General features: G+C 50.0%; 1 protein-coding gene and 1 long non-coding RNA gene across 2 annotated transcripts in view; one reads left to right on the plus strand and one right to left on the minus strand.

The window, feature by feature from the left end:
• Positions 1 to 8,882, plus strand: part of SLC5A9 (solute carrier family 5 member 9) — a 30,564-nt gene extending 21,682 nt beyond the window's left edge. Inside the window, exons 14-15 of the mRNA XM_068163822.1 lie at positions 4,412 to 4,553; positions 7,950 to 8,882. Of these exons, the coding sequence (XP_068019923.1) occupies positions 4,412 to 4,553; positions 7,950 to 8,158 (351 nt within the window). The 3' untranslated portion in view covers positions 8,159 to 8,882. The remainder of the gene's footprint in view (positions 1 to 4,411; positions 4,554 to 7,949) is intronic.
• LOC137454001 (uncharacterized) lies at positions 1,305 to 9,414 on the minus strand. The gene is made up of 3 exons (XR_010990520.1): positions 9,343 to 9,414; positions 8,062 to 8,219; positions 1,305 to 1,485 (listed from the first exon to the last, which is right to left on the minus strand). It is a non-coding gene; the product is annotated as an uncharacterized lncRNA (long non-coding RNA).
• Between the last annotated feature and the right edge of the window lie 3,544 nt (positions 9,415 to 12,958).

Here is a 12,958-nt window from a genome sequence, read left to right on the forward strand (position 1 = left end):
AAAGATCCAATGCTCTTGGTGGCATCCAGGTGGATTCAGCCTGGGAGAGGTGCAGGGAGGAAAACCAAAGAGGTGGTATGGGAGGATAGGATTTTGTCTGAAAAACCTGTGTGCAGTTGTCCCAGAGGAATAATGGATAAGGAGCCCCCAAGTACCTCTGGAGGGACAAGGAGGGAGGAGAGCTTGCTAAAGGGCAGTGCTGTCCATGAGAAGCATAGGCTGGGCTCTTCCTGAGAAATTATCCAAAGAGGCATGGTCAGGGTAAGTTTTGGTAGGCTAGGAACCTCACATGGTGTTGAGCTCAGTGCCTCATATATGTATAAAAGACTCTTTGAGTCTTTGAGACCTGATGATATTGCTGGTGGCAGTGGGAGGCTGGACACAGAGCTCCAGATCAATTGTCTGATGATAGTGATGACTATCCGTGTCCCATGTGCCCCACCCCTGCCTTCGGCATCTTTCCACCGCAAGGAAAATGAGACAGGCTTCCAGGCACTTTGTGCTACTAAATGGTAGCTAATTTCCTCTTCCCACATCTTGGGAGCAATGGGAGAATCTGGCCCTGTGTGATTTCAGTCTGGTTTTCCTTCAGTTTCTTGTATTTATCCCAAATCTCACTAGGAAAGGTTATCCCAGCTTTTGCCCTAGGCATGAGAGCATGTGCAGGTTTGGACTCTAACTCTCTGGGTACAAACTAGTGCCTGAACTTTGTATTTCGCCATCAGTGACTTTGGATTGCTGGATTCCAACAGAGGTGAGCAAACCTCGGGTGAAGAGCCCCTATGTCCCTTTGGTAGTGGCTGAGAGGTGGAGGCTGGTGTTGGGTGCCCTGCCTGATGACATCTGAAGCTCTGGTGCCTCCCTGTCCCATATGTTGGTCGGTTCACTTTATGAGCCTGAGATATTTACCCTCTAAAAATCACAATGGGGTTAGTTCTGCCAGCCCTTATGTACACAGTGCTTTGAGATGGAATGATGAAAGACACAGTATAAGAGCTAGGAATTACACCATTTATTTTGTCAAGCAAGAGGCAAAGGAAAACAAACCAGCAAAGGACAAAGCCAAGGAAAGATAGTGATAGATCATACTTCAGCAGATGTAAATCAGCATAGCTCCATTGCCTTCAAAGACCAGGAACAGCTGTTGAGCACAGTTATGCTGCCTTACACCAGCTGAAAATCTACACTGGACAACTTTAAATATTGAATCTCAATGCTTTAGAGATAGCAAATGGGCAAAAGGAGAAAAGAGATTTGTATCTGATGTTAGACTGGCACAGCTAATATGCCTGGCTTTAAATGAATTACAATCCAAGAACTGCAAGCTGTAGCATTTTCTCCTGCTGTTTTGGACACTCTCCCATCCCTGTGGTGATTGATGCTGTGCTGAAAAACAAGTATGCAAGGAATTTGTTTGGTATGCTCCAGAGTTCATATGTCTTCATTGTGGGTAGTCCATATTGTGTCACGCCGTCCTTGAAAACCCTGCAAAAGAGCTTACAATTAAATTTGAGACTGTGAAGCTGAAACACAACTGTCAGGTGCCAGATGGCATTTTGGAACAGAAGGATTTATTCTAGTTTACAAACAACAAAAGAAAAGCTTTGCTGAGTTCTTGCAAACTCTTGTGCCCAAGGAGAATGCGAGGGCGAAAAGGGAGAGGGAACAGCCCGCAAAGCAAAGGACCACGAGAGCATGAGCAGGTCACCTCCTCAGGGCTCACCCAGACAGGCTGATGGATTGGCAATTCCACCTGAGGTACTTTGGGGTTGGAGATGTGTATTGAAGTTTGGCTTAAGTGGCTGCTGTAGGTGCATAGCCTTGGAGGATCAGCAAGCTTATTTTGGTGGCCTGAACCCACACCATGCCCTCTGAGGAGCTGTAACTGAAGCTCCCACAGCACCACAGCAAAGGATGCTCAGCTCGTGTGGGAACTAAGCACCCAGAGGAGCAAACTAAGGGGAGGGGGAACAGAGCTCCTCAAGCACTGCCCACATATGGCTCCTTGGGAGCCACCAAGCAGCTACTCCCCACTCTCCTGCCCTTGGGCAGCATTTTTCCAAGGTCCAAGTCAATTATGCCAACACAGCTCCCTGGTCAGCAGCTCTTACATACTTGCTTTCTTCAGGCATGCAAAACATATGCCATCCTCTGCCTCTCATGCCCATCTCTTCAAGAGTATCATAGTATCAGTCAGGGTTGGAAGGGACCACAAGGATCAGCTAGTTCCAACCCCCCTGACATGGGCAGGGACACCCCACACTACATCAGGCTGGCCAGAGCCTCATCCAGCCTGGGCTTAGACACCTCCAGGGATGGGGCCTCAACCACCTCCCTGGACAACCCATTCCAGGGCTTCACCACTCTCATGGTGAAGAACTTCCTCCTCACATCCAGCCTGAATCTCCCCCCCCTCCAGCTTCATTCCATTCCCCCTAGTCCTATCACTACCTGAGATCCTGAGCAGTCCCTCCCCAGCCTTCTTGTAGGCCCCCTTCAGATACTGGAAGGCCACAATTAGGTCACAGTCTCTGCCAGGAGAGTTCAACCAGCCCCATGGTGGCCTCCATGGCCACACCACACTGCAGATATGCACTGGCACCTGACCTTCTGGTGGTAGTAGAGAGGAGAAAGGGTGACTTAAAGAGTTCAGCCAGTCACTAGGGGAGCTTGAAGATGCTGTGATGCTTCACCAAGGAGCCCTTTATGGGTGGTTTGCTTGATTTGGCCATGGTTAAAGCACCAGCTCCTGCTTGGGAGAGTGGAATGACCTGTGTGGCTGTTCCACTTCCAGCTGGGAATCACTCCTGGCAAATTCTGAGCCCAAGCTGACCTCCAGCCCTTGCCAATATTGCTGTAGTGTCATTCATTGACACACAGGAAGAGGAAGGAAAAGAACAAAGTTGTGGAAATCTTTTAGTATCCTGAAACTTTGCTGTGTTTCAGTAACATTTCCTAAGTGAGTAAAAAAAAGGGGGAAAAAAGGAGAGAGAAAGAAAAATCCTTGAGAAAGATGAGGATCATCAAATCAAAGCAATTTAGCACATCATGACAAGAAAGATTAGCCCTGCCCAGTGCTCATCTTGGTTGAAAATGATTTAAATAAAGCTATAAATCTTCCAGAAATTATGCAACATTTGGTGTCAGCTGGAAACTCCTGCCTAGATTGCTGTGTGTAAGGTTCAAAAACTGAGCTCACCTTACTTTGTAAGTGACCCATCTGAGATGTTCATTTCCATAGGGGCAGAGCTGGGAAGCAGCTGCTCCTCAGGCCCATGTGTGACTTTGCCTGACCTGTTGCCATCACTGCACTGCCCCAGTCCTGTCCTGGAGCTTTTCTGCAAGGCAGCCACAGGCTGGAGCAGGAGGACAACTCATGGACCTGGGCAGCTGCATTTGAATGGGATTGATGAGCCTAGTCCTTGAATAGAATAGAACAGAATAGAATTAACCAGCTTGGAAAAGACCTTCGAGATCATTGAGTCCAACCTATCATCCAACACCATCTAATCAACTAAACCAAGCACCCCATCCAGTCTCTTCTTAAACACCTCCAGTGATGGTGACTCCACCACCTCCCTGGGCAGCACATTCCAATGGCCAATCTCTCTCTCTGTGAAGAATTTCTTCCTAACATCCAGCCTAAACTTCCCTTGGTGCAGCTTGAGACTGTGTCCTCTTGTTCTGGTGATGGTTGCCTGGGAGAAGAGACCAAACCCCACCTGGCTACAACCCTTCAAGTAGTTGTAGAGAGCAATAAGGTCTCTTCTGAGCCTTCTCTTCTTCGGGCTAAGCAACCCCAGCTCCCTCAGCCTCTCCCCATTTCCTGTAAAGTGACAATTGAGACAGCAGGTCCTCCAGTCCCTCCCTCTGTCCCAGAGAAGGAGCTGCTCAAATGCCAGTGTTCCCATGCCTGGGTGTCTGCATCATGCCCCTTTGGCTGTGCACCTGCATGCCAACACTCAGCTTTCTTTGCTGAGGGTAAAATTGCTTTCTGAGGCTGAGCCCAGGGAGGGTTATCTTGGCTTCCTTTTTGAAATTGACTTTTTGCCCTTCCTTGTTGGAGAGCTGTTTTCCTGGATGCAGATCATCATCATTTCATGTCAGTCAAGTGAGCCTAGCAAGGAGAAAGCTGCTTCTTCAATGGCTACTTAAAGGTTACTCCTGCTAGACACAAGGATGAAAGGGGTCAATTAAAATGCTGGAAGGAAAGAAACTAGATTAATTCACACTTTTTTCTCAGCTTTTCAGCTTCAACTTTCTTTTCTAGGGTGTGAGTGCCTGTGCAGAAGGAAGGTGAGAGTAATGCCATCACCACCTTGGATCTGGGCCCCTCAAAGGGGAAGATGATCAGTGTGCCAGGTTGGGACTGATAGACAATAATCTGTTTGTTCTCTGTCTCACTTTGAAGCTTGATTGCCTGACATGGTGGACAAGACACAGGAAAGCACCTGCCATTGACCTGAAGAGTCACAGCAATGAAGCAGCACAGATCAATTCAGCCACTGGAGAGAGTGACTTAGCTGCAGAGGCAGCCACTGAGGAGGAGGCAGGTAAGGTGGCTCCCTGTGAATAAGCACACTCGTGTGCATGTCAAGGCACAGCCAAGAGCTCAGGAAATCCCCTCTAAAGCCCCACCTGGTGCCTTCACTGAAGCTGGGGCTTGTGGTTATAGGTATAGCAATTTGAAAGCATGGGGCAAATGTAAGCATTGTGATTCTGGGTCCTTCCAACATACCTTACAGCGTTTACCTTCATGGCACATCCTCTGAATGGCTTGGGAGAGGAGACATTTCTGAGGAAAAAAAAAATGCATATACAAATCCCCTACTTCAGTGCAGTGTTTTTCCTCCTACTCTCCAGAACAAGTTATTGACTCATGTGAACTCTCCCAGTCACTCTACACTTCATTATGTGCTGGACTCCTAAGGTGGGAGTCAAAAACAACTTACAAAGATCCTGTGGGAGGGTGGAAGTTTGTGCTGCTGGAACATTGCTCCTCACCCCATTGACACTGGGGCTGAGATTGCATCTATTTGTCTCACTGAGATGCTCTTTGAGAAGATCCATAGCACTACTGCAGGCAGAACTGCAGCTGCAGCTACCCACTAGCACAGTGCTAGTCATAGAATCATAGAATCAATAAGGTTGGAAAAGACCTTGGAGACCATCAAGTCCAACCTGTCACCCAACACCTCATGACTAGTTAAACTGTAGCACCAAGCGCCACATCCAATCCCCTCTTGAACACCTCCAGGGACAGCAACTCCACCACCTCCCTGGGCAGCACATTCCAATGGCTAACAACTCTCTCTGTGAAGAACTTTCTCCTCACCTCCAGCCTAAACTTCCCCTGGTGCTTGAGACTGTGTCCTCTTGTTCTGGTGCTGGTTGCCTGGGAGAAGAGATCAACCCCCTCCTGGCTACAACCTCCCTTCAGGTAGTTGTAGAGAGCAACAAAGGTCTCCCCTGAGCCTCCCTTTTTTAGGCTAAACAACCTAGGAGAAAGTTCTTCACAGAGAGAGTTGTTAGCCATTGGAATGTGCTGCCCAGGGAGGTGGTGGAGTTGCTGTCCCTGGAGGTGTTCAAGAGGGGATTGGATGTGGCACTTGGTGCCATGGTTTAGTAGTCAGGAGGCGTTGGGTGACAGGTTGGACTTGATGATCTTTTAGGTCTTTTCCAACCTTATTGATTCCACGATATAAGCCATGGTTAAAACTCAGGCCCACATTGCTCAAACAGCTGTGTGCCCAGCCAAAGACATTTAATAAGAAAGAAGGCAAAGGATCAAATGAACTTAAGGGAGTTGTCAGGAGGCAGAAGAGTATGGGAAGCTGCTCCATAGGCAAGTTCTTTCCAGAGTGGACATAGGATTACTTTGCAAATCTATTTTGAAAGTGCAGGTTTCTAGTTTTGAGCCAGAAGTGGTTTTTTCCTGAGAAGTCCTTCCCCAGTCCTTCCCCAGGAAGGCTGGGGAGGGACTGCTCAGGATCTCAGGTAGTGATAGGACTAGGGGGAATGGAATGAAGCTGGAGGTGGGGAGGAAGTTCTTCACCATGAGAGTGGTGAAGCCCTGGACTGGGTTGTCCAGGGAGGTGGTTGAGGCCCCATCCCTGGAGGTGTTTAAGCCCATGCTGGACGAGGCTCTGGCCAGCCTGATCTAGTGTGGGGTGTCCCTGCCCCTGGCAGGGGGGTTGGAACTAAATGCTCCTTGTGTTCCCTTCCAACCCTGACTGATACTATGATACTATTAACCTCCCAAGGTGACAGAGCAGAAATCTCAGAAGGAAGGCACCCACAGGAGATTTCCTCACACCTTCCTTTTGCTGGCCAGGCCCAAGGACTCTGGTCCCAATTACAGCCAAGCCAAACAGAAGTGAGCAGCTGAAGAAATCCCTTTGTATTCCCTCCCCCCCCCCCCCAACAGAGTGGGTTGGAGTTCAAGTTGGATGCAACCATTCAGCATTATGTCTTATTTCTTATCACTTCCTACTCCATTTAACTAGCTCAGATTCTTATAAACAAGTGTCTTGGTATTTTGGTAATTAGTGATGGTGGGGTAGGAAATGCAAACCTCAGCAGCTGACAGCTTAATGAGGGTTTTCTTTCCGGGTACCACCTTTTGCAAGGCCTTCTGACATGCTGCATTCAGAGAAAGGTTATATTTGGAAAGAGCAGCCAGGGAAAGGCACAGTGCACAGGGCTGACAATTAAAACACAGCCTTCACCTGGCATGACATGTGCCACAAATAAGCCAGGAGATCTCTAAGTGGACAGTCGTGCTGTCAGGAATTTATCAAAGTGGATAGAAGCTGGGCTGGGGAGGAGGGGGAAGACTTCTGTTAATTAACTAATGAAGGATTGCTGTTGCAATCAACCAGCCATAATCAGGATGTTGAGAAAGAACTTGCTCTTTTACTTTCCCCTTTTCCCCTTTCCTCTTTTCTCCTTTCTCCCCTTTTCCCTCCCCTTTTCCCTCCCCTTTCCTCTCCCCTTCCCCCCTTTCCTCTCCCCTTCCCCCCTTTCCTCTCCCCTTCCCCCCTTTCCTCTCCCCCTTCCCCCCCTTTTCTCTCCCCTTCCCCTCCCCTTCCCCCCCCTTTCCTCTCCCCTTCCCCTCCCCTTTCCCCCCCTTTCCTCTCCCCTTCCCCTCCCCTTCCCCCCCTTTCCTCTCCCCTTCCCCTCCCCTTTCCCCCCCTTTCCTCTCCCCTTCCCCTCCCCTTTCCCCCCCTTTCCTCTCCCCTTTCCCCCCTTTTTCCTCTCCCCTTCCCCCCCTTTTTCCTCTCCCCTTTCCCCCCCTTTTCCTCTCCCCTTCCCCCCCCTTTTCCTCTCCCCTTTCCCCCCCCTTTTTCCTCTCCCCTTTCCCCCCCTTTTTCCTCTCCCCTTCCCCCCCCTTTTCCTCTCCCCTTCCCCCCCCTTTTCCTCTCCCCTTCCCCCCCCTTTTCCTCTCCCCTTTCCCCCCCCTTTTCCTCTCCCCTTTCCCCCCCTTTTTCCTCTCCCCTTTCCCCCCTCTTTTCCTCTCCCCTTTCCCCCCCTTTTCCTCTCCCCTTCCCCCCCCTTTTTCCTCTCCCCTTTCCCCCCCCTTTTCCTCTCCCCTTTCCCCCCCCTTTCCTCTCCCCTTTCCCCCCCCTTTCCTCTCCCCTTTCCCCCCCCTTTCCTCTCCCCTTTCCCCCCCCTTTCCTCTCCCCTTTCCCCCCCCTTTCCTCTCCTCTTCCCCCCCCTCCCCTTTCCCCCCCCTTTCCTCTCCTCTTCCCCCCCCCCCCTTTCCTCCTTTCCCCCCTTCCCCCCCCCCCCCCCCCCCCCCCCCCTTCCCCTTCATTTTGCATCTCCCACCCAAGCTGTATCTCAAGGCCCACAGCAGGCTGATCAATGCACCTTTGAGCTAGTGGAAGGAGGGAAGAGAGAGTGCCAGCTAGATAATAACACAGGTTTTTTTGGTTCATTCCTTGCAGCAGCCAAGCCTCCCTGCTGGAAAATGCTGTCTTTATGGTTCTGTGGTCTGTCCACCGGCCCCACACCCACCCTGTCCCGGGAGGAGAGAGCTGCCCTGGAAAGGAGACTCACCAGCATCGAGGAAAAGCCCCGGTGGAAGGCTGTTTGCAATGTTAATGCCATTCTCCTGATGAGCATTAATGTCTTCCTGTGGGCATACTTTGGTTAAGATGGGGTCAGGCAGCATGTGGCCTCGGCTTCTCTCAGGGGGCCTCATCTTCACATCTCAGCTAGAAGAATCAGGTGACAGAGGTGATGGTCCCCACCGGTACTGGTATCCCTTAGCACAGCCCTTCCCTGGAGGCACTGCTTGCTGGAAATGACTGTGGGGCTCATTTTCAGGATGCATGGGATGTGTGGGACAGCACACAGGTCAAACCAACAGATGTGGGGGCAGTTTTAAAGGTGCAGAGCTAAGCCTAGCAAGGAACAGAAGCTTTGGAAAGCCCATCTGTGGCATGGCTATGTCTCCAGTCCCCTCATGCACCAGTTCAGGGCTGACTTCACACCACTGCTCCTAGAGGAATGACCTCAAAAGAAATTCTGGTTTACATTGTTGCAGGGAAAGCACTTAGGCTTTCCTTAAGCTTAAGCACTACCTGCAGCTTCTTATACGGCCAACATTCGGGTGAGATTAGTGTGGGACCACTGGATTAGATCAGCACTGAGAACCTGGACTCCCACAGCCACTCCATGACTTGTGCTGCACCATCTCTGCTCCCCCACCCCCACTGGCACCAGTATGGGGGACAGGGGCTTTGCCCTAAGCCCCCCACTCTGCACACTGCTGTGTGACAGTGGATCTTACAACAGCCTGAGCCTGGTTACTCATTGGGCCCATCCTGCCCCTTAACAGCATTACCAGCAATAAAGGTGCCTTAGTAACAAAGCCAGCTCTGACTTCGGGTTATTGTGGTGATATATCCTGCAGTGACGTGCAAAGATCACCCTGGGACCACACTGACCTTCCTATGGCAGGGAAAAGAAATATTCCTCCCTGGGCCAGGTCCAGGGCTGGCTCTTTCTTTCTTGAGCAAGTCTAGGCTGCTGTGCTCCCTCGTGGTAGCATCATCTAATGGAGCATGACCATAATCTTTTAAACCACCTCCAGAGGAACAGGCAGCAATGCCTGCTGCTAACATCTTTGTTTGGTGGTTAAGCTGCTCACTTGAGAGAAGGCTGAAAATACTCACAGGCCTGTACCCTCTAGTCCAGCATCTGAAGGGCATGTCCAAGCCACCAGACATGGGCTGTGTGTGGAGGTGAGGGCATGTGGTGGAGCATGGCACAGTGAAGATCAAGAAAAGAAGTCATGATCCAGCAAGGAGAGGACAAACAAGGCTCTGTGCTCACCTGGTGCAGAAAATCCAGGTCATGGCTTCCCCAGCTATCCTGTTTGGAGAGGGATTGAATTGGCTTTGCAGGATGATAGGTTGGACACGATGATCTTGAAGGTCTCTTCCAACCTGGTTTATTCTATTCTATTCTATTCTGTTCTAAGGATGGGGTCTGTGCTGTGCTCCTGCAGATCAATGCAAGCATTTTCTTTTTCTAAGGGGAAAAAGTAGAATTCCTTTGAATAAAGGAGATCTTGGTCCCATCATCCAGCCATGCCCATGGGAAGAGGCTTATACAGAATTAACCAAGTTGGAAAAGACCTCAGAGATCACCGAGTCCAACACCATCTAATCAACTAAACCATGGCACTTAGGGCCTCATCCAAGCTCTTTTTAAACACCTCCAGTGATGGTGACTCCACCACCTCCCCGGGCAGCACATTCCAATGGCCAATCTCTCTTTCTGGGAAGAATTTCTTCCTAATATCCAGCCTAAACCTCCCCTGGTGCCACTTGAGACTGTGTCCTCTTGCTCTGTCACAGGTTGCCTGGGAGAAAAGGCCAACCTCCACCTGGCTACAACCTCCTTTCAGGTAGTTGTAGAGAGCAATAAGGTCTCTTCTGAGCCTTCAGGCTAAGCAACCCCAGCTCCCTCAGCCTCTCCTCACAGGGCTGTGCTCCAAACCCCTCCCCAGTGTTGTTGCCCTTCTCTGGACACCTTCCATCATCTCAACCTCTTTCCTAAACTGAGGGGCCCAGAACTGGACACAGGACTCAAGGTGTGGCCCAACCAGTGCTGAGTAGAGGGGCAGAAGTGACTGCACCTCTGAGCTTGGCCCCCAGGAGGAATGGAGACACTGCCAGCTGTGCACCCCCCAGGAGAGACACATTCCATTGGCAAATTTATTTGACTTACTACTCTGCTTTGAACAACTAAGGTGTGGAAAAAACCAACAAAAAGAATGATTGGAAAGGGAAAATCTGAAATGTTCTTAAGAAATAAACCAAAGGCATCTTAAAAGGTCCTGACCTTTCCTTGTGTTTTGTAGGCAAACACTACACTCAGCTGGGAAAAAACACCAAGCATAAAACAAAAGGAAGAAAAATTAAAGCCAAGCTAAAAAGAGAAGAGTTTTTTTTTAGCTCCTGGCTGAAGAGGAGGGTGGGGGATGTTTTCTTTACATGTTGTTTCTCATTCCAGAGCCTCCTGAAACACCAAGGCCCATGAGAGTCACCTGCAGCACCTGTGAAGTGCTTTATCTCCTCACGCCTTGTGCATGCAGTGAAGCAGGGGTGTTTCCTAAAGCTGTGTCAGGGGAAGACATACATGTGCTTAAATGCCCATGGCAGGCTCTGAAGAAACCTTTTTAGAGATACATGAGGTGGGACGAGTGCAGACTCTGAGTGAAAACATCTGTCAGATCCCAGGTGCTGCAGCTGCTGCAGCCCAGGCTATGCAACGCTGGGAGCAGCATCTCCACCGGCACTGCTCAGCCCACACCATGAGGGCAGAACTCCAAGGGGAAAACGACTGAGGATCCAAGCAGCCACAGCACTAAAAGCCAGGAATGAGCAAATTCAGAGCAGGCTTTTTAGCAGTGACAGGGGAAGTCAGAGCCTAGCAGAAGAGGGGCTTTGGTGAGGACAGGCTCAGCCGATGGCAGATGCGCCGTGGCCTTGGCACTGGGCTCCTGGTGAGCCTTTCCTGGGGAGCAGCTTGTTATGGCCCCAGGAGCACTATAGAGCCTGGCTCCTCACAGCATGTGATGAACAGCAATATCCACCTCCCTCCCAGAGCTGCAACCAATACAGCAGCCCATTGGCAGCAGATGTTATTAATGATGCCAATACATATTTTCTTATTAATCTCCCATCCCAGGCTTGTGTCTATCTGCAAATGATTATCATTCATTTTCCTGACAAATCTATCAAGATCATTTATTACTGTTCAGCAGAGGATCTTCTTTTAAACCAAGATTAATAACGTTGCATTTTATCTGGCTGGCTGGCTGAGCCAAAGGAAATGAAATTAACAATGAACCCTACAAACATGTCAGCACTTTAATTTACCGGAAAATGCCTCAAAACCTTCTTCTAAAGAATCTGCGCTGTGCTGGGCACAGATTATTACAAAGGCAAGAAATGAAACCACGTGCACAGCGTGGGGGCCTGTTAGCAAACAGGGCACCACCCTTTCGCTGGTTCCTTGTGCTCATTGTCCGGGACAATGTCTGGCATGGGTCAGGAATAGTGTGGCCAGCAGGAGCAGGGAAGTCATTCTGCCCCTGTGCCCAGCACTGGTTGGGCCACACCTTGAGTGCTGTGTCCAGTTCTGGGCCCCTCAGTTTAAGAAGGACATCGAAACACTTGAACGTGTCCAGAGAAGGGCAAGGAGGCTGGGGAGAGGCCTTGAGCACAGCCCTGTGATGAGAGGCTGAGGGAGCTGGGATTGTTTAGCCTGGAGAAGAGAAGGCTCAGGGGAGACCTTATTGCTGTCTACAACTACCTGAAGGGGGGTTGTAGCCAGGAGGGAGTTGGTCTCTCTAGCAACCAGCACCAGAACAAGAGCACACAGTCTCAAGCTGCACCAGGGGAAGTTTAGGCTGGAGGTGAGGAGAAAGTTCTTCACTGAGAGAGTCATTAGTCATTGGAATGTGCTGCCCAGGGAGGTGGTGGAGTCACTGTCCCTGGAGGTGTTCAAGAGGGGATTGGATGTGGCACTTGGTGCCATGGTCTAGTCATGAGGTCTGTGGTGACAGGTTGGACTTGATGATCCTTGAGATCTCTTCCAACCTTGGTGATAGTGCGATACTGCAAGCTAAGAAGCCACTTTTTAGTGAAGGTGCTCTAAAAGCTACATACTTCTTATGTTAAGAGGAGAAGGGGGAGTGTGTGGAAATTGCACCTAATTTCCAATGTTGGAGCATTTCACTTCAGCTTTCAACTGCTGGATCTCATTAAGCAGTTACTTTAAGCTGTTTTCTGTTACAAACTTACACCACATAAATAAAACTTACAGACAGTGCATGCAGAGAAACAAGGCTCTCTAACCAGGGAAAGGCAAAAAAGGGGATAAAGGCAACAGGAAGGGGCAAAGGATAAAATGCAGCAGATGCAGAAAAGGAAAAAAGCTCAGATTCAAACCTCTCATCTCACAGTCCTGTACATACCTTCCATGGAGGTTGTTTTCTCCGTTGCAGACCACTGGCAGTGTAATGGGGGGAGGTGTCATCCGACCTTGGAGATCCCCCAGAGCCAGCCCGGGATGAACGCTTTGTAGTTTGCCTGCGTTGAGCAGGAAGAGTGACACGCGGGGCGTTGTGCAGGCAGCACGAGGAGAAAGAGATGAAAGGGATTTTTTTGAGCCTTTGGTGTCACAACAATTTGCACTTTTTGTACAAGAGCCTCTGAAGCAGGTGAACGTGAGTGAAGACGGCGCCAAGCTGCCATGCCAACAAAGCGCTGCCGAGCGGCGGCGAAGGCAGCTTCCAGGCTGCAAAAGATTGCAAGGCAACCTCACAGCTTGTTCTTCAGACAAGTGAAAGACTTCCTCATCACTCAAACGTAACCATCTCCCCAGTGGAGATGACAAATCCACTGTGAACACCAAAATGCAGATGTCTTTATTGGAG

The sequence above is a fragment of the Melanerpes formicivorus genome, unplaced genomic scaffold (assembly GCF_026170545.1).
Source record: "Melanerpes formicivorus ecotype bairdi unplaced genomic scaffold, bMelFor1.0.p_v2 SCAF_75, whole genome shotgun sequence".
Lineage (NCBI taxonomy): Eukaryota > Metazoa > Chordata > Aves > Piciformes > Picidae > Melanerpes > Melanerpes formicivorus.